Here is a 23,468-nt window from a genome sequence, read left to right on the forward strand (position 1 = left end):
ATCTGTAGAGAACTGATGTTTTTTATGAATTGTGTTTATAATTCCTTTCCCACTGCAGTGAAATGTGATAGAATCACTGTGATATTTATGTTCTATCTGGTGCAGGTTGAAGAGCGAAAACGTAAGACGTGGGAGCAGTGCGCCCGGCTGCTAGAAGCTAAGGGAGAGAAGGTGGGAGGATATCAAGCGGAAGTGGACTGACTTGAAGGTGAGGGCCAACAAATACCTCACCAAGAAGAGCAAGACAGGTAAATATTCCTAATTCTTTACAATATATAAACAAAACATAACAGAGGAAGGAAGTAGCAATGTTGAATATGTGCATTATATTTTGCAATTTATTCCATATAAATTTATCTTACATTATTCTCATTTGTAGCCAGAATTGAATGGTTACATATAGCAGATAGAAAAAACATTGATCTGTCTTTATCTCTTTCTACTTACCCCCCCCTCCCCCAATAGAGTATTATATCAATTGTTTGTTTTCAAAACTATATCAGGTTTTACAAATGTACATGTATGAATCAAATACTGAAGAAGAAAACATTTATATTTTGTATACAATTTTTTTTAATGAAGCATGTTTCACACATTTCTCATTTAGACATGTGAACCAGTATAAAATAATTAGCTAACAAGTGTTTTATTTATCATCATTTTCTCACTGACTACATAGGTGGCGGGCCCTTCTCCGTACATCCTACGTTCGAGGCAGTCCTGCAGGCACAGTGTCCACAAGCAATCGTGGGCGTGTTGGGAAGTAACACAGAAGCAGGCCTGCTTTCATCCCAGGTGAATTGAAGCTTTATTTTTAAAATACAGTTAGATTCACCAAACTGCCTCCCCCCACCCATACATCATTGATGTGTTGAATAATTTACACCAACAGAGAGAATGAATTATAAATAATTTTACTCCTATATGAAAATTAAAATCCTGTACATGTTCGTCCTAAATAACAAGAACCAATACGCCCTTTTTTAGAGATTCATGATGAAGAAGTCAATTTAACCAATTCTTTTCCCCTATAAAACAGCAATAAATATGCCCATAGAAAGAGTCACATGGCACAATTTTGAGCAATGTTAAGTCATTATTTTGTAGGTCTATAATGGCATCTTCTTTTACTGTGTGCAAGTAAATGGTGACAGACATCTTAAGCAATTTAATTTAGTTGACAGAACTATAATATTGTCTCTTAAGCCATAGTTATTTTCAAACTGATGCAAGAGTTGTGAGTTCACAGTGAAATTTTGAGCCCACTCTGGGAATACAATTATACGCTCTGTTTTGCAGAAAATGCCTGGACGTTTCATCTTCAGCTATGACTTTTGCAACTTTTCCTGAAAAAAAAATCACCATAATTGCTTAAAGGGACTTTGTAACATTGTTCAGATGAGCGATAGTGGTGCTAAGGTAGTGACCTCAATGCTAGATGTACAATTAAAGATAATCTGAAAATTTGAGTGAAAACGGATCATTATTCATGGTACAAATTGGGAAAAACTGATCTGATCGATTCCTTAATTTTTCTAACTATATTATTCTACTTCTATTCTGCTACTTGTCAAAGCCTGTTCAGCATCAAGACAATTTAATTACATTTTAGGTGAATGTAAATCGTACAAAGCAATAAAATGGCTCTACATTCCATTCCAGAGAGTTAAGTGTTGACAGATTTGTATAGCCTGTTTTATGTATTTTTGTCATGGAAAAACGGTTGGGAAAATTCAAAAATGGTTGGGAGAATTTACTGTTAATCACTGTTAGAGGGTGCCTCACATCGACGCCTTCAAAGAAAACCATAGATATCTTTGTGGTTTGAGAATTTGCTCAGGATTTTTTTGCATGTCAGAGGGTTAGTATAGTAGAAGGAATATAGTAAGTAACATTTTATACAAAAATTAAGCTATTTTTTCATCAACCTTCAACAATGTTACCGAGTCACTTTAAAAGCTGTTTTTGATAATTATCAGGTCAAAAAGCATCATGGAGGTTCATGGTATAAATTACATTCACTTTCAAAATTATATTATTGCTTTTGTTTTGTTTTGTTTTGTTTTGTTTTGTTGTTGTTGTTGTGTGTTTTTTTTGTTTTGTTTGGGGGGGGGGGGTACAGGAAACAGATGATGATGCAGCGACGAACATATTGGCAGTGATGTCGGGCACTCCAGCCGCCATCTTCACAGCAGCCACAAACATGACAGCATCCACATCGAAGACTACATCTACCAACATAACGGCAGCAACCAACAAGACAGCAACCAACAAGAAGACAGCTACCAACATGAGACAGAAAAGATTTTCTTCATTTGAGGAGGAGTGTCTTAGAATAAAAAAAGAAAGACTGGAGGTCTCGGGCCCCCACTCCGAGAACGGACGGACCCCATGCGTGTTACCAACATGTCCGGTAAAGGGGTACTTTTCGTGCGACAAAGTCCGGCCCGAGAACTATAAAAAAAAATGGGGTGTATTAACTTTTCATCCGGAGATTTCTTTAAAAAGGTTTTTTTTTTCTTTCTCTCATCTCTTTGGACTCCTGAGAAATTATTCCGAATTTAGGGGGGTACAGTGAGCATTTTTCATGATTTAGGGGGTTCTCCAAGGCAGGAAAACCCTGCGAAAGGGGGGTTCAGAAATGTTGGCAGTCCTCAGATAGGGGGTGCTTTCAAAAAGAGGGAACAGGCATATGCGTACCCTAAATAACACTGAGTGGGGGCCGGGCTGGGGGTAGACAAAAATGCCTCTTGTTACGAGAGAGGGAGGTATGCGCAGTCGAAAAAATACAGAATATCCTTGAAAAAAAGTTTGAAAATGAGTGTTAAAGAAATAAAAGAAATCAAAAACATTCAATTTTCTTTCATATTTTCTCCCGTAGCATGTGTGGGCACTTATCTAAAAATATAACATCATAAAGAATTATACAGAGGCAAATTCACTTTTTAATTTTTGTGTGCTGAAAGTATTTAGTAAAGTGTCAAATTGCAGGTTTTAGGATTATACAATTTTACTTTTTTTCACAAATTAGAACTCATATTATACAATGTAAGGCTGCTAATTGAAATAGTTTGTTGGCAGTTGGGACTCCAGCTCTTAAAACTCCTTTGTATACAAAATTCTTTAGACCACCATCTCATTGCAAGGCTAGACAAAATTAGGTCTTGAAGGTTCTAACAATTTCTGCACGCGCAGCTATGCCTGTGGGGTCCATCTCCCTGTTTACGTCATGTCCATTGTCGGCGCATCTCTCCTCCTCCCTCTGCCTCTCACCATCATCATTATCGCTATCCTCGCCAGTTGCAGCTTCCTTTTGCAGATCTTTGCTGATGTTAAAAAGCACGCAGCAAGCCGTGATGATAGGACATGCACGCTGTGGCTGAATTTGCATGCCATGTCCCAAGAGACACCTAAACTTGTTCTTGATTTGCCCGTTAACGTCTTCAATAATGACACGGGTCTTCCTGTGTGCTCTGAAAGTTAAACAAATGAAAACACAAAATTTCAGGGCCATGATTAGTAATAACATATCATATGAGCGCCCTACCCATTTTCTTAGTTCTAAGACATTATAAATTTTTATTTCTTTTCAGGAAGAAAACATTTCATCATCCAAAGTGAAGAAAACAAAGTTTTTATGGAATCTATGTAGATGTACAGAGCACATGGAAGGGACGACACAGATTTGGCAATTTGTGTTTGATTAATCACAACTTCAGAAATATGTACCTTTCTTATTTTTTAATCGGAAATTGCTTAAACTCTCACTGACCGGTGCTTTTCATTTTTCTGTTTCTTTTACAACCAACTTACTATCTTCCCTAAATTTAGATAAAAAAAATAGCCATTTTCTCATGTTAACTTAATAACTATTTATTAAGTATTAAAGGATCACAAATGAAACAAAATGCTTGATTTGTGTGAGATATACTGTCAACCTCGCTCAAGTCGAAGCCGCAGGTGTCGAGTAATCACACAACTTTATCAAATACCCAGAACATATCCGAAAAAAAAGCATTGAATTGAAATGGCCCAAGTTGAGGAACGCCTGAAGTTGACGCATTTCATTCAGTCTCCTCATGATCGACTTAAGCAAAGTTGACTTTACTTCAGACATGGTGAGCCACTTAAAGTGACTCGGTAACATTGTTGAAGGTTGATGAAAAAAATTGCTTAATTTTTGTATAAAATGTTACTTACTATATTCCTTTTACTATACTAACCCTCTGACATGCAAAAAATCCTGAACAAATTCTCAAACCACAAAGATATCTATAGTTTCCTTTGAAGGCGTCGATGTGAGGCACCCTCTTACAGTGATTAACAGTAAATTCTCCCAACCATTTTTGAATTTTCCCAACCGTTTTTCCATGACAAAAATACATAAAACAGGCTATACAAATCTGTCAACACTTAACTCTCTGGAATGGAATGTAGAGCCATTTTATTGCTTTGTGACGATTTACATTCACCTAAAATGTAATTAAATTGTCCTTGTCTTGATGTTGAACAGGCTTTGACAAGTAGCAGAAAAGAAGTAGAATAATATAGTTGGGAGAATTAAGGAATCGATCAGATCAGTTTTTCCCAATTTGTACCATGAATAAGGATCCGTTTTCACTCAAATTTTCAGATTATCTTTAATTGTACATCTAGCATTGAAGTCACTACCTTAGCACCACTATCTCATCTGAACAATGTTACAAAGTCCCTTTAAGGCATTAAAAAAAAAAAAATTATTGCTTAATTGAATTTCCTATTGACTTTTAGGGAAATGAAAAACGTGAGAATTCAATTCATCTTACGTGTTGTAAGCATTCTCTGCAGGAGTCTTGGGATTCAGTATCGGGTTCATGAGCCATGGGAGAAGGGGATATCCTGAATCGTCCAGTAATATTCCGTGAAGCATGCCTCCTTCAAATTTGGCTGCTAGCCTGCTGTTCTGTAATGTAATGATAGAGAGCACAAAAAAGTTAATGGATAGAAATATAATTTAATCAGTACTGAAATATTTCCTGAAGTTATTTATATATTAATAATATATACTAATTTATTCATTCATTCTATATTCCATGTCTTATATGGATAATTTTTGTACATTAATTATAAAAAACTAACGTATTATATTGTAATTGATTCCTTCATTATTATGAAAAACACTTGTGAATCTGCCAACAATTGCAATGTATAATGATAACTAAACAATCACATATATTAAAAGTACCTGCAAGATCCGGCTGTCGTGTGTCGAACCTGGCCAACGAGCGACGACATTGGTTATTTTGTAGTGGGAATCACACACGAGTTGTACATTGATGGAATAATGTTGATGCCGGCAGGTGCGGATCCAGGATTTCTTAGGGGGGGGGGGGGGGAGGGCCCAAATTTGAAATTATGCGAGCCAAATATTGGTACGTAATGGTGACCAGCAGTGACGTAATGCAGGGGGATGTAGGGAGGGGCGAGTTCCCCCCTCCCTCTGCAAAGCGCGGAAGATATATATATGACGGTCATTAAAGTATTAGAGAAAGAAGACAATTCGTTGTACCGTTCTCGACTCTTATTCCTTCTCTTAATTCAGCCCCCCTCCGCGCAGCGCGGAAGCTTTGACGTTTCATTAAACTATTATTGAAAGAAGACGATTCGTTATAGCGTTCTCGAAAATTATTCTCGTTTGAATGCAATTTTCCCCTCCCGCGCGAAGCGCGGAAACTTTTACGTTTCATTAAATCATTGACGAAAGAAAACGATTCGTTGTACCGTTCTCGACTCTTAATCCTTGTCTTAATTCAGCCCCCCCCCCCCCCCCCCGTCTCGCGCGAAGCGCGGAAGCTTTTACGTTTCATTAAATCATTAGAGAAAAAAAACGATTCGTTGTATCGTTCTCGACTCTTAATCCTTGCCTTAATTCAGTCTCCCCCCTCCGCGAAGCTCGGAAGCTTTGACGTTTCATTAAATTATTAGAGATAGAAGACGATTCGTTGTACCGTTCTCTATACTCTTAATTCTTGTCTGAATTTCAAAGATGTTTTTTGTCTGCTCCTTTTCTCCCTACGTCCTCTTCCTTTCCTCTCCTCTCTATTTTTTTTCTATCCCCCCCCCCTGGCTACGCGCCTGCGGTCAGATAAACAAATTTTGATACCTTGTCCGACCCGAGAAGCTCGGGGGTTTTAGGCATTTGATTACGGTCAGATGAACATATTTTCATACCTTATTTGTGACACTGGCAGGACACTAATTGGCGTGAGGTCCAGCGGGCAAAGCCCCCAGAAAACAGGGGTTTTAGGCATTACATTTCCGTCAGATTAGCATCCAGGGGAGTCTAGGGCCCTAGGCGGGGTGCAAGGGACGGAACCCCGGAAGCTCAGGGGTTTTTAGGCGTTTAATTTCGGCCAGATGAGCAGCTAGTTAATTATTCTTTCTTTCTTGCTCTCTTTATTTCTATTTCTCTTTACTATACCTTTTAACAAAAATTGGAGGTGGGGGGGGGGGGGGGGAGCTCGAGGCTTGCGATTCCAGCCGATCCCCGGGCCCTAACTTTTCTCAAGAATCATATTTCTTGTCTGGCTGTAAATTTAGGAATTTGTCATTATCCAACAAACGCATACAAAAGTATAATTTACTAAAAACTGAGGAAAAATCTCGGAATGAATTAAGCATTATTTGTAAGCCACCGTTATGGAATTAGAAAATAAACCACGTTTCAATTTGAATTCCCCCAAGCCCCCCCTATCAGTACGCCAGTGCCCCCTTTTCTTCTTTCTCTTTTTTCTTCCTTCCCTTTCTCTCCTCCTTAAGGTTTGCCGAGGGGGGGGGGGGGGGCAAGGGCCTTTCGGCCCCCACCCCGATCCACACGTTGTTGGCGGGATTAACCGGAACTGATCTCCCGTTCTTTTACCCTTTTCTTTTCTTCTTCCTCTTTTTTGTTCCCTTTTAGCTCTCCTCTTTCCCTTTTCCTTCTTTCTCTCTTTGATATAGCGGGGTCGGGGGGAGGTAAGGGCCTTTTGTCCCTCCTCGATCCACCGGCGGGAAAATTGCAAATGATATCCCCTTTCTTTTCTTTTCTTCTTTTTCCTTCCCTTTATCTCATCTTACCCTTACCCTTTCCTTCCTTCTCTCTTATTTTTTTTATTGGAGGGGGGGGGGGGGGGTGCAACAGCCTGGGAGGCAAGGCCCTTTCGCCCCCCCCGATCTCCTTCTTCACCCGTTTCTTTTCTTCTTCCTCTTTCTTCTGGCGCTACACCTCTTACAAAAACAAAATGCAAAAATATCCAAAAAGAGAGGACTGCGATGGGGAACTTTGATTTAAGCTACGCGACCATTATTCTCTCATTTCCTTTCACATTGTATCTCAAGACCATGATAATTGCCAAGCTATGGTATACGTTATTTCGTTACACGAACACACACAAACACACGCGCACACACACCCGCACACACTTTTTTTTTCAACAATTTTGTTTTATTTCTCCAGATGTGTAATACAAACCATGACATACAATTGAATAAAATAAACGTGTTCAATATTGATGCTTTTACATAAACATAATTAAACACAAACTTATTTGCAGTATAATATAACTTAGCAACAAAGTAAACGTATAAGTACCTAAACATAATATGTCAATTGTAAATGTTATTTACTTATATATTACAAAAAAAAAACTTAAACAAATCTGGAGGTAATTTTACTGAAACAATCCTGCCCCCTCCCTGCCCCCTCTATCACACAAACATACTCACCCTCTATCACACAAACATACTCACCCACCCACACACATACTCACCCCCCCCCACACACACACAGTACTCACTCAGTGGATGTCTGCCAACATTCTCAACTCAAGAAAAATATACTAAATAAGTTATCCAGGCCGCAAAATCGAGTTACGCTTTTAACAGGCTCACGGTGGAGAAGAAAGCAAATCTTAATTAATCTTAACACACACACACACACACACACCCGCACGCACACACACACACACGCACACACACACACACACACACACACACACAAGATCATAACCTGCACGAGTCTACAAGGTGTGAGAAAACTCTGATTCAGGAAAGAATACAAGGGTGAAAGTAAAAGCGAAAAAAGTGGACACTCTCACATGGCTTCCATGGATGCCGTCTTTGTTCTCTTTTTGCCTTCTTCTTACTCCTTGACCGTTCACGCATATTTTTTTTACAAAACTGTTTAGCCATATATAGTACATGTGCAAGCACGTATACCCAGGGAAGAGAAGGTAATAGAAAAGGGAAAACAAAAAAAAAATACATAAGGAGAGTGCAGAGGACATGGAGAAAGAAAGACAAAGAAATACATAACGGAAGGGCTTTTAGGCACCAAATTACGCATCTAGGGACCCGCCTTAGGCCCCTTGGTTGAGTCCAGAGGGCAGAGCCCCCGAAAGCTCAAGGACTTTAGGCATTTAATTACGGCCAGATGAGCAAACAGGGGCCCGCCTTAGGGCCCTTGGTGGGTTCCAGGGGGTAGAGCCCCCGGGAGCTCATGGAAAAATACTGCCATTTTAGCAATACTTGTAAATCACTGGTATCAAATTAAAAATAACCCATGTTTAAATTGTATTGGGGGGGGGGGGGTTAATGCCCCCCCCCCCATCAGTACGCCAGTGAAAGAGGCGGAGGTGACGGAAGGGACTACCCCCATAAAGCTGTATGATAAGTCTTATATGTAAACCCCTCACAGGTTTTTGAAGTTTTGTTGTGTTACAAAATTACATTCTTTAGCAAAACTACAGCATAAAAACAAGCAATATACTTTTTCACGCTTCACTTTTACTTTGCCGATATCTAGTGTGCAGTCCGAAGGGTTGTAAATATTTACTAGGTAAATTTTAGTTTGACTGAGCAGGAAGGGACTTCTTAAAAGAGCAAGCTGAATATTCATTTTTGGAACACTGATCTATTTCTATAACGTTTAATCTTGTTAACATACAGTGTATTTTGTACATACGTGATACCAACAGAATACATATTTTCTTCAATATTTACTTGTATATTTTTAGGATATTATGCGAAGGAGCTTAGCGACCGAGCGAGAAGATTTTAGCATATCTATTAGTCTAAACGCTGTACTCTTGGGCCCACCAGAGCCTTAAAGCGTGTTGCAGTCTTTAGTCAGTATTTGCTATACATTTTGTTGGTGTGCACTTTTTCAAATTATCCATGGGGGACGATCCCCCTCAGAAAATTGAGGAAAGACGTGTACCCCGTCCTTCCACCTATTTTGTGTTTTGCTCAAAAAACTATCCACAAGAAAGGACTATGTATGCCCCTTTTGTGAAGCGACCTATCAATATTAATGTTCACATATCAGTCCCTTTTTGGATTGCCCTCCTCCCGTCCCCCCCCCCCCCAAGAAAAAAATTATCACACTGTTACATGTGTGCACAATATATATTGATGTGTCAACCTTACGAAAATGGTGTTTTCATAATGATTATTGACCTCCTTTAAATTTATATTTATATGGAAGACTTAAGAAGACAACTGTTTACAGTCCAGCTAAGGGTGTAGAGCATGCCGTGTAGACTAAAATGTGCAATGTTGTTCAATTTCTGAATTCTTTGTTTAAAAAACTTGCTTGCTGTCAATAGTGTATACATTTTTTATACGTTTCAAATGTCTAGTCCGGTTAAAAATAGCACGTAATGATTTCATTATTTGACACGTACTTCACATTGATTTATCTTATCGATTAGCGAAACGATTTGCTTTAGTATCATATAACAAATATAACAGTAATGACAAGTATGGTTTTCCTGAAAATTGCATTATACAATGTATATTCATCGTTATGGAAAATGTTGTATAATATACAACAATGGGCATTAACATTTTCCAGACCATTAATTTAATTACGTTTAATATTGAAGCTGTTGCCCTTTGTATATACATGAACTTGAGAAAATAAGTAGCCTTGAAAGTGTCGCAATAAATCATGTGTGAGTGAGCTTGAAGTTTAATGGTGTAGGTTTGTTTGAAACTGTATAGCCTTTACTCTGTTTTTAATGAGATATATCTCCAATCAAATCAAATCAAACTGAGTGATTTTATCGTACAACTAAACAATATCAATCTTCTGTTCTCCTAAATAAGCCTGGGAAACTTGAAAATTGCATTACAATGTGAATTCATTGTCAGTGAAAATGTAATACAATACACAACAATGGGCAAATAATTGTTTCCAGACCAATGATTTAAGTAAGAAGAACTTACATTTTATATTGAAACTGTTGCGTTGTATATACATCAGGCGCGGATCCAGGATTTCTTGGGGGGGGGGGGGGGGAAATTTGAAATTATGCGAGCCAAATATTGGTTCGTAATGGTGACCAGCAGTGACGTAATTGGGGGTGGGTGGGTGCAGGGACGGAGGGGCGAGTTTCCCCCTCCCTCCTCCGCGAAACGCGGAAGCTTTGACATTTCAATAAATTATTAGAGAAAGAAGACGATTTGTTGTACCGTTCCCAAAAAATAATCCTCATCTGAATTGAGTTTTCCCCCTCCCGCGCTAAGCGGAAGCTTACGTTTCATTAAATCATTATAGAAAGAAGACGATTTGTTGTGTCGTTATCCCTTTTTTTCTTTTCTTCTTCCTCTTTTTTCCTTTCTTGTATCTCCTCTTTTCCTTTTTTCTTTCCCTTTCCTTCCTTCTCTTTTATTTTTTGATTGGGGGGGGGGGGGGGACAGCCTGGGAGGCAAGTCCTTTTGCCCCCCCCCCGATCTACTTCTGCCCTCTTTTCTTTTCTTCTTCCTCTTCTTTTTTCCCTTTCTCTCCTCTTTACCTTTTCCTTCTTTCCTTCTCTCTCTCTCCTTTTTTTTTTTTTTGTTTTGTTGCGGGGGGGGGGGGGGAGGGGGCCAAGGCCCGCTCGGTCCCCCCTCTGGATCCGCGCCTGGATGCCGGTTTTGGTATTCGTGTTCACCAAGTTTCGTACCATGCAAGCCAACATGCGTACAGTCAATGACACCCGATATTCGTGGAAAACCAGCAGTTTGGTGGAAATCGGCCATATTTCTTTGCACTTCCTCGTCTTCTTTTGGGAACTTGATGACCTTTAGGGAAAGAAAAATAATTGTTCTTAATATAAATTTAAATGTTTAACGAAACGATGAATCTCACTTTATAATTCATGTATATCTGTGTTTGTATACTGTGCATGTATATATTTATGATTAATATAAGATGATATACTGAGTATTATTTTGTGTACTCTCTAAATTTGAAAGTCTTATTTTAAATCTTAAAGTCTTACTTTTAAATCTAACAGAGACTGATATTAGTGACGAACCCTTTGGGATTTAAAATAAGTCTAAGCTAAGACTTGAAATTTTAAGTCCCTGAAAAGGTTTAAAATTTAAGTCAATTGGATTTATATTTCAAGTCTTTTAATATTTATTTAAACCTTTCTTGGATTCATTTCAAAAATAAATCTATGCTAAGACTTAAAATTTTAAGTCCCTGAAAGATTTAAAGTTTAAGTCAATTGTATTTATATTTCAAGTCTTTTAGATTTACTGGTCTAGCTAAGCCATTAGAACCATTTGGTAAAACTTCCAACCAATTGAACGGCAACAACACTTCAATACTGGTACGTCTGTATTATCAATGTAAAGGCATCGGTAATAAGTAGACTTATACATAATTTAATTAATCGAATTTTTTTTCATATACTTGTATTTTATTGAAATTATTTTAGTTCATAGTTAATGTTTCCCTTATTCATGTTTAATTAAATGGAATTCATACGAAGTAGCGAAATGTCCTAATAACTTGTAATTTATATTTGTAGTATTTTCGAAATGAATTGCATATACCTAAATCATCAGTAATTAAGAAATATGCTGTAAATTCAGAAAAATTGTTAAAAAAACATAGATCTGCACGCACCCCATATTCAATATGCAAATTAATTGGTGTCAGCTGGTTCAACTGGAAATATGCCAACAGTCAGTCATCAACAGGTGCAACTGGAAATATGCACATCTTATTGGCGAGAAGTTTAAGTCTTTCCAAGATTTATATCTAGAAGCTGGTTTCGATAAAATTTTTAGTCGAATTCCCAATTTATTAAGTCTTAAAGACTTGAAATATTTTAAGTCTCAAAATGGATTTAAAATTTAAGTCCTAGAAATTAAGAGAGTACATATAACTATAATAAAAACTGAATATTCATTATAAATCATGGTTAAAGTGCATCTGTGTTCGTGACAAATCCAGGGAATTTAGCTCCCACCCCAATGTAAAAATATATAAAGATAACCCATTTGTGCAACATAGACCTGAGAATGATGGTTACATAACAATTTGTGAATTATCGCTATTAGTAATGAGTCATAATTAACACAATTTAACCAATCACAATTGTTTGCAGGTCTACCTTTATAACAATAATCCATGATAAGCTGAACTTCTGTGTAACTCTCCTTAGGTTGTAATTATTTTAATTAACATTTTAATCTACATTATTCCCCTTACTTATATTGATAATCATTTTATTGATCTTTTGGGTGGGGGATCTGATCTAATTGATCCAATATTTGCCCATACCATTACCAAATGGTTCATATTTCATTCAAGTTAATTATTCAGTATACTTGTAATACCCCATAGCGGCATAGCCCCCCCCCCCATTCGTTGATGTATTACCTAGCCACCTGATATGTTTGAGTGAACTGATCCTTTAAATATACTATTAACCCCCTATCAAAACAATAATGATAATCATAATAATAACAAATAAATAGAAAAATTACCGGTATTAAACAAAACTGGGGGGAAAAAAAGTGGAAAAAGTAAATACAAAATACAAACTAATAAATAAATAAAAACATACACACACAAAAAAAAATAAAAAATACTGATGTATTAACTAGAAGCCTGAGCTGTATGTGTGTGTAATGGAGGTAATTGTCCTTGCGGGGGGGGGGGGGTGTTTTCCAGAGGTGATTGTTCAGGGGGTAATTGTCCTGGTCTGATAAAAAATCTCCTGGGCCCCCAGCCATCGACTTGGCAGCTTAGTTTTTGGCGCCTCCGGCCCCGATCGCGTCTTATTTTTTTCATACCATAAAAGACGCCCCCGGTCCCGTACGTACGGATGAATATAAGTTCGTACCGACACCTGTACTTGTGTTACAGTTTTATAGATGGAGTAGGTAGAAAAAAAAAACAGTCACTAGACTAGGTTGATATCGTGCCATTTGTTTAGCTTTTCAGCGTCTTTAGAACTTAAAGATGAAGTTGAGTTCTGCATGGTCATGCGATTGCATTGTGAAAGCATCGGTGTGGAATCGACCAGAAAAGGTTGATCATCTAGCATATAAGAATTTTTGTGTATTGCAAGGTTCTGGAATCATCAAAATAATCAGAAATTTGGCCAAGTCTTGGTAAGTTAATACAAACACTGTACACAGAAAGATGTATATGGGACTACACTAACACGTGGCGTAAAAATCCTACCCCCGAGTTTTACGATGTTACATGACATATTTCGAATATGAAGGCATTTGAAGAGCCATGCTTTTCAGGGAACATGTCTTATTTGATGTTCTTCCACACTCGCATAATAAGAATGATTATGCTCACAAATTATTTTTCACCTCTTCCCAGAACTCAACCTTCTCTTTAAGAAGTGAACTGTCATCTACTTGGTAAGACACTATTCTAATTTTTATCAACAGTTTGTTTCCCAATCATGGAATTAGGACATGTTTTCTAGATCCCTAAAGTAAGATTTCCGAACGCTGCATACTGAGCGTGTAGATCCTAGTGCCTGGCAGTTGCCACGGCCGTGCAAGGAGTATAACGCAGTTATCCCTCGCTGCCTGCCCGACGGGCCAGGGAGAGCTGGGTAGGCCTACTGTGATCGTACAAAAGCAAGACCCCCTCAGGTTTTTCTCAGTTTTATTTTTTCTCTGGGGGCCAAGAATATAACCCATTTAAGGGTAGGCTAGACTAGTACATTCCTTGCTTTGTGGAAAATCATTGCTACAATTACAAAAATAAGTGTAGATAAACCCCTAGTCTAAATTAATGACAATTAAGAATTAAGACTGAGACTTGAGAGTGAAGGAGTCTCATCAATGAATGAGTTACAAAAATTGTACACAACTGAGCTAGTTACCATGACCACCATACTATTGTTGGTTTTTCAACAATTTTGTTGATAATTAATAAATTTATTAACATCATAATGAATACTCACATCTTTCTTGATGTTGCATAGAGCCTGAGCCGCACTATCTCCAATGCAGGAAAAGCCCGCAAAAAGCCCGCGAAAGGGGGGTTCGGAAATGTTGGCAGTCCTCAGATAGGGGGTGCTTTCAAAAAGATGGAACGAGCATATGCGTACCCTAAATAACACTAAGTGGGGGGGGGGCGGGACTGCGGCTAACTGTTGCCACATCTACACAATAATTTGTGGCAATTTCGTCGAAAAATCGAGCCCTAATTAGCAAAGAAGTTGAGTGCAATGCACACTTGCAATTCTTTGGTAAGGGCTTTACTCCTTGCTGTTTTTCTGTCGAGATCTTCTTCATTCAGCATGCCGCAAATCTTATTGACTTCTTCTTTATAAAATCGGAACTTCTTCTTGAATTTCTTGTCGGATAGCTGCTCAAAGGGATCTATTTTATCCTCCACAATTCTCCTAGCTCCTTCATTTGCAGCCGCCATTTTGAAGAATTGCAATCAACTGCCAAATCAGTTGCAAATTTTGCGCTACCTCCAAATTTATTGCAAAGTTGCGCTTGATCTGCGATTAAACGCCTGAGTTGCGCTTGATTTTGGGGTTTAGCGTTTAAACGCAACTTTCTTGCAACAGGATTGAACGCAACTGCATAGTTAAACGCCAGAGTTGCGCTTGATTTTGGGGGAGTTGCGTTTAAATCTTTTTTTATCTGCGACGTATAACGTGACCTTCAAAATGCCATCTTCGTACTCAAAATTCAAATCTGAAACCGACTCCGTCAAAAATCTCTCATTTGGATTTAGATACTTGAAGTAGGGAGGTGAGTGCCCTGCTTGAAGATATGCCCTTTCCAGCTAGCTAACACTGACCAAATTTGAGAAAAATGCCCTCCAAATTCGCCATTACAAGAAAATTCCGAAATAACTTCAACTTACTCTAAAATTGCGATCTCATATGAACTAATTTGACCCACATTCGGCCAAAAGATCAATGAGGCATTTTGTGTACCTCCCACACAGACGACGAACGTTCGAGTGCACTAGAGCGTAACACCAAGGTACCTGACTCGTCGATATGAAATAGGGGTTTATCGTAGAAAACTGGTGAGAGTGTGAATGTCAACACCGCTGTGCGAGCGTGACTTGTCAACTCTGTGTGTGTGTGTGTGTCTCTCTCTCTTCCCTCTTCTTCTCCCGAAAAAAAGAAAACAAATCAGGAAATTATATATGTTAGTCCAAGGAGTTACTACACTCCTTGGTTAGTCTAGTAAATGCAGATGCACATCACAATGCATAAGTCCATTGTCATCCCTCCGTCTAAGATGGGCGGGATCACCCTGCAATATGAATACGCGATTCCTTCACTAGCAGATCGACCATGAATATATGGATTTGCTCATAAAGCGAGTTCAGAGTGCCACTAATTTGCTAAATTTCAGGAAAACTAAAGAATTCAGTGTCTCGTGAGAGATATAATCTAATCCCTACACATCTTTTTTTGTAACATATCGTCAATAATATCTAAATTCCCTTCAGTAAATTGCTGAAATTAACATAAAATGTGTCTTTTCCATCGCCGCGGAGCTGAGTCAAATTTGATGGTCGAAATACGCACGGCTGCGAGCACGGTGTGTAAGCCTCATTGTCCGCTGTGTAAAAACCTCGCTTACGCACAATGCATACATTACGGAGGTCGATGCGTAAATTTCTGAAAGCTTCTTTTTATTGGATTGAAATTGGCCCTAATTTCTCGACAACCAATCAAATTATGTCTTACATCAGACGACACGGGATTATATCATACCCTATGATTTGGCGCCCGAAATGGCCCAATAACATTAAGTCGCAGTTACGAGCATTAGCTCCTTGAAGTACACAACCCCAGTGAAAAAGACGAATTTTCCTGTGACCTCCATAGAGAAATCACAAATTGAATGATCGTTGTCCATTTTTGAAGACGAAAAGGCCCTATTTTCCGGTATTCAAATCAGTTCGAAATTGGTATCAGTGGAAAGAACAGTATTTGAATATGTGATTTCCACCCGAGATGGTGTGTAATCAAAGTTTGTTTACCTCGTAGGAGCATTTCTTTGCACATTAAACGCATTTTCAAAGACGATATCACTAGTTGTAGACCGCGGAGCGAGACCGCGTGAGCAGATCGATGCCCAAAATTTGTTCATATGTTATACCTACATAACTTGACGGACACATGTATCCATATACGTGACAACTGTCTGCCAAGTTTGGTAAAATTCGAATACGTCAGCGCAATGTTATCGCCAAAAATGATGAATTTACTATGCATTACGTAATAGCGCGTTTGATGCGTGTAGTACGTTGCGCGCAGATGACAATGGTGTCAAACTGACCGCAATGAAGTGCCATTTCGAATGATACCAAGTATGGTATATGTTCAAACAGAAAATTGTGAGTAAATCGCATTTGAACAAGGGCCACTATACGAATTCAACCGAGTTTCCGCCCGATTATAACACTTATCGGCCATGACATCATTTTTTCAGCCCGCTTTTCGCCCCCTAAAAATCCTTTTCTTTCCTTGAAAATTTGCAGTGACATTCCGAGTTGCAACACGCAGGGTACCTTGAAGCCGGATTTTTAAAAATTGGTCAAGGGGGCCATTTAAGACGTCATTTTGTCCTATAAATCTATTTTAAATCACGTGTTTCGATAGGATTATCATAGAAAAAAATAAATTGGTTTACAATAACAAACATGAAATTTTCTTTCCAATAATACCAAATACCGCCCATAAAGAGACATAAAGAGAGAGAGAAAAAAAAAAACAATTTAAGTCCAGTCATAATACAGATCCTGTACGTTTTTCGCTCATGCATTACACGCATTGTCTGTGGGGCAAATCGGGTTCACGCTTTTGGCCCCCAGAACGATCTTTATTTTTCTTGTTATTGGACAGGCACATTCTAAGTGGCCAAGTGCAGAGCATCTCGAAGCAGGATTTTTTAAATCTGCCAAGAAGGCCATTTTAAATGCTATTTCATACTCTGCATAACTAGTCCGAAAGATGTTCTTTCGTTTCACACGTAGAAACATGGCGTCATTGCACGCACATCGTTCTGACACGATTGCATTTTTTTTTGTGTTGCCATGATCTGATTCCAACCAAAGAGGTATCTCTTTGTTCTAACATTTATAAAGTTAAATATGGTTATAAAAACAAAGGTAACGATGGTTAGACTAAGCTTCAAAGATGGTACATCTATGGTACACGTGGTACCCATAGTTTTCTATCGTGTTAACATGGTACTGTCGTGCAGGGGAGGCGATCAGGGGGGGGGGGGGGCTCGTTCCCCCTCCACATATTCCTCCGGTTGTCTCATTTTCGCTCGCTGGAACATTGCCAGCACAAACCACTGACCTCTACCTCCTGGACGTATCATCGCCCATTCCCATTAACTATACGTTACGTACTAGAAGGCTGTATTGTCTGACCGTTCATGAATATTCATGTTTTTGCTTACCTCGGCAAATTGCTTGCCTTTACTAAATGGAAAAATTACGGTGAGGGTTGGATGAAATGGACATAATGAACAAATCAGAACTGATCTATGATAATTCATGTTTGTTATCCTTCGTGAACTTGACTTATAATTTTTCAATCGCGTGATAAATTGAGTCCAAAGTTCGACTTGTTGTACATGTGTTATATAGGCAATGGCGAGCTTGCGACCTATTTTGATGAAATTACGGTGGGTGAACTTTAAAAAGTCAATGAGACATGAGGGTTCCAATGAAAGAGCTAGTGATAACGTACGTCGGGGTGGATGTGCTTTTCGTTTAAACAAAAAATGAATTTTTAACGATTTTTTTTGGGTAAAAGTCCATAGGCTAACATGTTAGGCTGCTGACTCTGACGATAGGGGGCGTTGTCAAATGAGACTAAACGGAGCTATATGTTTTTTAGGGGGGATCTTGCCCCCTCCCCCCGGAAAATTTGAAAAAGTGCCAAAACAAATGTATAGCAAATAGCAAAAAGTGACTAAAGACTGCAACACACTTTTTATGCTCGAGGGCCCAAGAGTGCAGCGTTTAGACTAATAAAAGTGTAAAAATAATCTTGCTCGGTCGCTACGTACGCTCCCTCGCATAATATCCTTCATAATGTACGAGTAAAAAGGGGAAATATAAAATTACAACCTTTTGGACTGCACACTAATTAACGGCAAAGTAAAAGTGAAGTGTGTGCAAAAAAGTAAATTGCTTTTTTTAATACTAAAGTTTTGCTAAGAAATGTAATTTTTAATACAATAAATCTTTAAAAACCTGTGAGGGGGTAGTCACTTCCACCACCTTCGCCCCTCTCGTTCACTATGCTCCCTCGTCCCCCGCATTTCGACCCCCCCCCCCCGTTATGAAAAGAATTCGCCGCCCCTGCTTTCGCGGTTACCATCAGTACCGCGAAAGCAGGGCGGCGAATTCTTTTCATGACCAGGGGGGGGGGGGGGGGGTCGAAATGCGAGGGACGAGGGAGCATAGTGTACATAACATTAGGTACTTAATTTGTGATATGTGTGGAAAATCACAGGTACTATGATGGTAGTACCGCATTACCGATACACCTGTATGGTACGACCGTGGTAATTATCTTTGTATTTCCGTGGTATTACTGGTACTTCCATTGTATTATATATACACAAAAATGCTTGACTTCAAATATGTTCCTCAGTTATCGTGAACGCAAAACGTGTGATGTCATTTTTCGTGTGTGTTTTCGCAGGGAGTCCTTTAGAACAGATCAATCTGGAAAAATATTATTTAATTTCATTACATGTACTTTTACGTTTACATTTTTTTACGTTTCAATTTATTATTTTATTTATCATTCTCTAATTGTATTCACGGCAAAACGGATAAATTAAAATGTGAAAGTTTCAAGAAAATCCAATAAAGCATAATAAATTTATGCAAGATCTATATCCTTCTTTTAAATGTACGAACATTCTGAATTCTTAATGTTATTGGTTGATAATAATTGTTGTAATGAGGTTTTGAAACTCATGTGTCCTATATGTAAATAAATAAGACACATATATGATCAAATAAATTCAAGAAACAAGAAATGTATGAATTTTTTACAACAGATCAAATGAAATCATTAATTTGAACCTTTGAAATTCCTTTATTGGACTCTATTCTTCACATTTCAACATATTTGTTTCTCTTGATTTTGTTTCTTTATTGAACTAACTTCCTAAAACATGTACACACAGCAATATTTCCACATCAACATTGCTGTGAAATACACATTACTTGTGAGACGAAAAACAAGGAAATTCATGTGTGATGTTCCATTTATAACTTGTACAATTTATTATATGTTGTTCTTTCTTCCATTGAAGTGACATGATCATTTTGATATGTTGAAGATTTGCATTGCATACGATTACATCAGTGGTCCACTAACACGTTACATACTAAACATTACTACAAGAATGATGGTTAACTCACAGCAGTTACATTATTAACAAGTTGAATACAATTTTTAAAAACATTTTCCAATGTTTCCAAGTTAATCTGTTTCTCTCATTTACATATATATATATTAATTTTTTTTAAAAACCCACCAAATTATCAGGGGGACTTCTCCTTTAGGCTGAGTATAATCTTGTTGCATTGATAGCTTTGAGAAATGTAAGTCTTTATATTTCCTCACATGCTTCAAAATATTCAAAATATCTTTGAATTTATGTGTCATAGAATTTTGTTCACATATCACCAGTAGATTTTATACATATACAAAAAACAACAATGGAATGTATAATGTTGTATATATAAACTCTAATAAACCCTCGTTAGTTGAATATGAATTTACATGGCTCTTTACCTGAGAATAATAAAAAAATAATATGAAGATTATGAACACTTATAATGCGACGGTATCCATCGCAATAGTGATGCCCATGGCGCAGTGGAAAATCGAGTAAAAATAGTCACATAAACATGAACATGAGTACTAACATTAAACATGTAATCATATGATACACTACACCTAATACTGTGTTTAACACCTTGCATTTGGTTTTATCATTGATTTAAAGTATATGGTTATAACAATAATGAATACAACATAAAAGTCATTAACTCTTTGACCTATGAGTTGATAAAAACTGATAGGAATGCATATATTTATAAAAATTCCTTCAACGAAGATCATCATTAAGTGAAATAACAGGTAAAATTCTATTCACCTTCTATTAAGTTGGGCAAATCTACTACATACTCTGTATCATCGGTTTTCATGAGCATACATTTCTTAGACATGTCACTACAATTCATAACAAACATATCTCCCCTGGAACCTCACTGATAAAGTAAATTGCACATCCTAGTTCAGGATCTAGTACAGATATTCTTTCCACTAACATCACAACGTGTTTAGTACATCTACAGTGGTGACGATCATCACAGTTGTGATTTTTAAAAGAGATAAGGTAAAGAATTTCTCCCAAAAGCTCTCCTGCACCAATGATTGAATCAATGCGATTATATTTGCTGGAATACAGCTTTGTTGTGAAAAGAACATTTTTACTACAAATCTATGGAAGCAGTCTACAAGGTCTATTATCAGAATCTCTCCTAAAAATTCTCCCAGTGCAGTCCTATATGCAATTGACTTAATTTCAAGAGTCTTGACCTGCCTAAACAAACAACTTCATCGAAGCCATTTCTAATTTTCTCTACATGTTTAACAAGATTATGGCCGCTCATCATTTTAGGGACATATTCTGCAGCAGCTGGTAAAGTAATATGCGATACATTTGCTACTAAATCCTGAGTTCGACAAATTGATTGAAAAATTTGTTGAGGCTAGAACCTAGTGCCTGAAAATAATGTTTTCATGTACCCTTTAAATGACTCGAAGACAATGGCCCCAATTGTTTACACTATCTGCCATGTGCATACGTAGGTGTACGTTGTAAGTACATTCTCGTTTGCCATATAACGGTTCAACATATCACAAACTTGCGGAGCAAAACAATCACTGTACCTCAGACTCTGTCTTGTTATATGATTCGAATTAAGTATAAATATGGCAATCACCAACATAGACCAATGGGCTAGATATTTGACACGCAAAATACCTTTCAAAAGTGTAGGAGAAAAATACATATATGTCCTCCATGCATTAGCTTTCCAAAATTTGCAATCAATAAGGGACCTTGTTAGTCTTGTGATTTCTTTTGTCCCTTGAACTGATTTGATTCTGTTATCAATAACATTATTTTTGTTCCCAATATAATATTCATCATGCCTATTTGCAGAGTCAATCCACATATAACGGAATCTTTTGACCACACCCAGACATACAGCATGCATGTAGTCTGGAATAAAGCTACTTATAATGTTGATGTGCCATAACAATGACAGAATGCTGACATCTTTGATCCCTGTCATTGTCCTACCAGACTCTTGTGTCAAAACATTCTCTTGTTTGGTCTGCCTGTCAGTCTAGGTTCAGGGGGAAGATCAGTGTGTGGATATCGCATTGCACGATCTGCATACTCTCCACTGTGCTTACAAAGCTATAACCATAACACATTATTAATGAAATATGTTAGGTTTCAATGATTTTTTTTTGTCTGCTTAAAACTTGACCATCAGCCCCGATTAAGTCATTTACAAATCTTACACCCTTCTGGTTGCAGTGTCAACAAATAACAAGGTTTTTATTTATTACATTGTCTTCATTGTCGAAAAGGAGTTCAGAGCAAAAACCTTCTTAGCTGGAGCATCTATTTGCTATGCCCAAAATACACCACGAAGAAACTACATATTTCCAAAAAGGATTTATTATTAAGTCAATACACTTTTCTAAATAACTATAACCGTAAAGTAAACAATTACAATCTGAGAATGGGACATACATCAGAAGAGATATTAAACATATACTGTCAATGAATCCAATATACATTCTTCGTATCCAAGTTATTTTTAGCGAAGAAAAGAAACATTCCGTATTGACCATCTTCACACCAGCATCCATATATGAGTTACATATCTGACTTCTTTTGATACGATCAGGTTTCCTTCTCCACAAAAAACTGAATAAGAGTTTGTCAAGCTCTTAATAATGAATAATGGTGACGGGTTTGGCAAGGATAGAATTAGAAACTTAAATTGTGAAAGAAAAAGTCTTTTAACAAGAGTTACTTTACCTAATGGGTTTATGTTCCTATTTGACCAAACTTGGATTATTCGTTTCACTTTATTCAATGCTGGCATATTATTTAAAGATACCATGTTATCTAAATTTAAAGAAAAATTAAGTCCTGAAGATGTGAAGCAATCATCGTCAACCCAAAATAATTTCTTTCTGGTTTTTATTCTGTATATAAGGGCTGTACTTTTTGATCCAATCCAAACTACTTTTGTTTTAATTTCATTAATTTTTAATCGTGAATTTTTTTTTCACAATCACGGAAAGGGAACTGTGCAGAGACTCGTTTAAACCATCTAAAAAAAAGGGTTGTATCGTCTATGGCACGTATTTAGGGAAACAAATAAATATATGCGACACTTTCAAAAAATATATTTCACTCAAATTATGTATTGAACACTTTCAGAAACTTTTTGACAAGTTTGATTTAACAACAAATTTTATTTGACATATCTTATTTAACAAAAAACAATAATTTACATAAATTGTATTCGACATAAATTTTACTTAACACCTTTTATTTGACATATCTTATTCCAAAAAAAAAATTAATTGAAAAAAAATGTATTTGACAAATTTTATTTTATCCGTCATCAACATACTTTAATTTTTTTTTTTGACATTTCCTGCAATATCTATACCTTTAATATATTAATTTTGTAATGGCCAAAATTTCAGAACACCTCACAAATAGATATGGCGATAATGGATCTCCTTGTCTACAACCTCTTCTTATAGAAAAACGTTCAGATAAATGCCCATTGATGTAAACTGAAGACTTGTTTTCATTATAGAAAGTTTTAATCCATTGACTAAATAAAGACCCCAAATTGAATATTTCTAATGTTTTGTACAAACATCTCTGTGAGACCGAATCGAATGCGAAGTCAAGTAATAACAACATCCCAGGAATATTATATTCTTCAGTTTCGTAAAGACTGTCATAAATTATACGAATGTCTTCTCCAATACCTGTATATATATTTTCCATGAATCCTTTTTGATCTTCATGGATAATTAGGTGCTATATCTTTTTAATTCTATGAGCAATAG

At 37.2% G+C, this 23,468-nt stretch overlaps 1 protein-coding gene across 1 annotated transcript; it reads right to left on the minus strand.

Annotated features, from left to right (window-relative positions):
- Positions 1-3,157: 3,157 nt before the first annotated feature.
- LOC115919898 (putative nuclease HARBI1) lies at positions 3,158-14,701 on the minus strand. The gene is made up of 3 exons (XM_030974507.1): positions 14,507-14,701; positions 4,806-4,942; positions 3,158-3,473 (listed from the first exon to the last, which is right to left on the minus strand). The coding sequence occupies exons 1-3, from the start codon at positions 14,699-14,701 to the stop codon at positions 3,158-3,160; spliced, it is 648 nt and encodes a 215-aa protein (XP_030830367.1).
- Positions 14,702-23,468: the final 8,767 nt, after the last annotated feature.

Source organism: Strongylocentrotus purpuratus, unplaced genomic scaffold, assembly GCF_000002235.5.
Source record: "Strongylocentrotus purpuratus isolate Spur 01 unplaced genomic scaffold, Spur_5.0 spur5_scaffold_7, whole genome shotgun sequence".
NCBI classification, from domain to species: domain Eukaryota; kingdom Metazoa; phylum Echinodermata; class Echinoidea; order Camarodonta; family Strongylocentrotidae; genus Strongylocentrotus; species Strongylocentrotus purpuratus.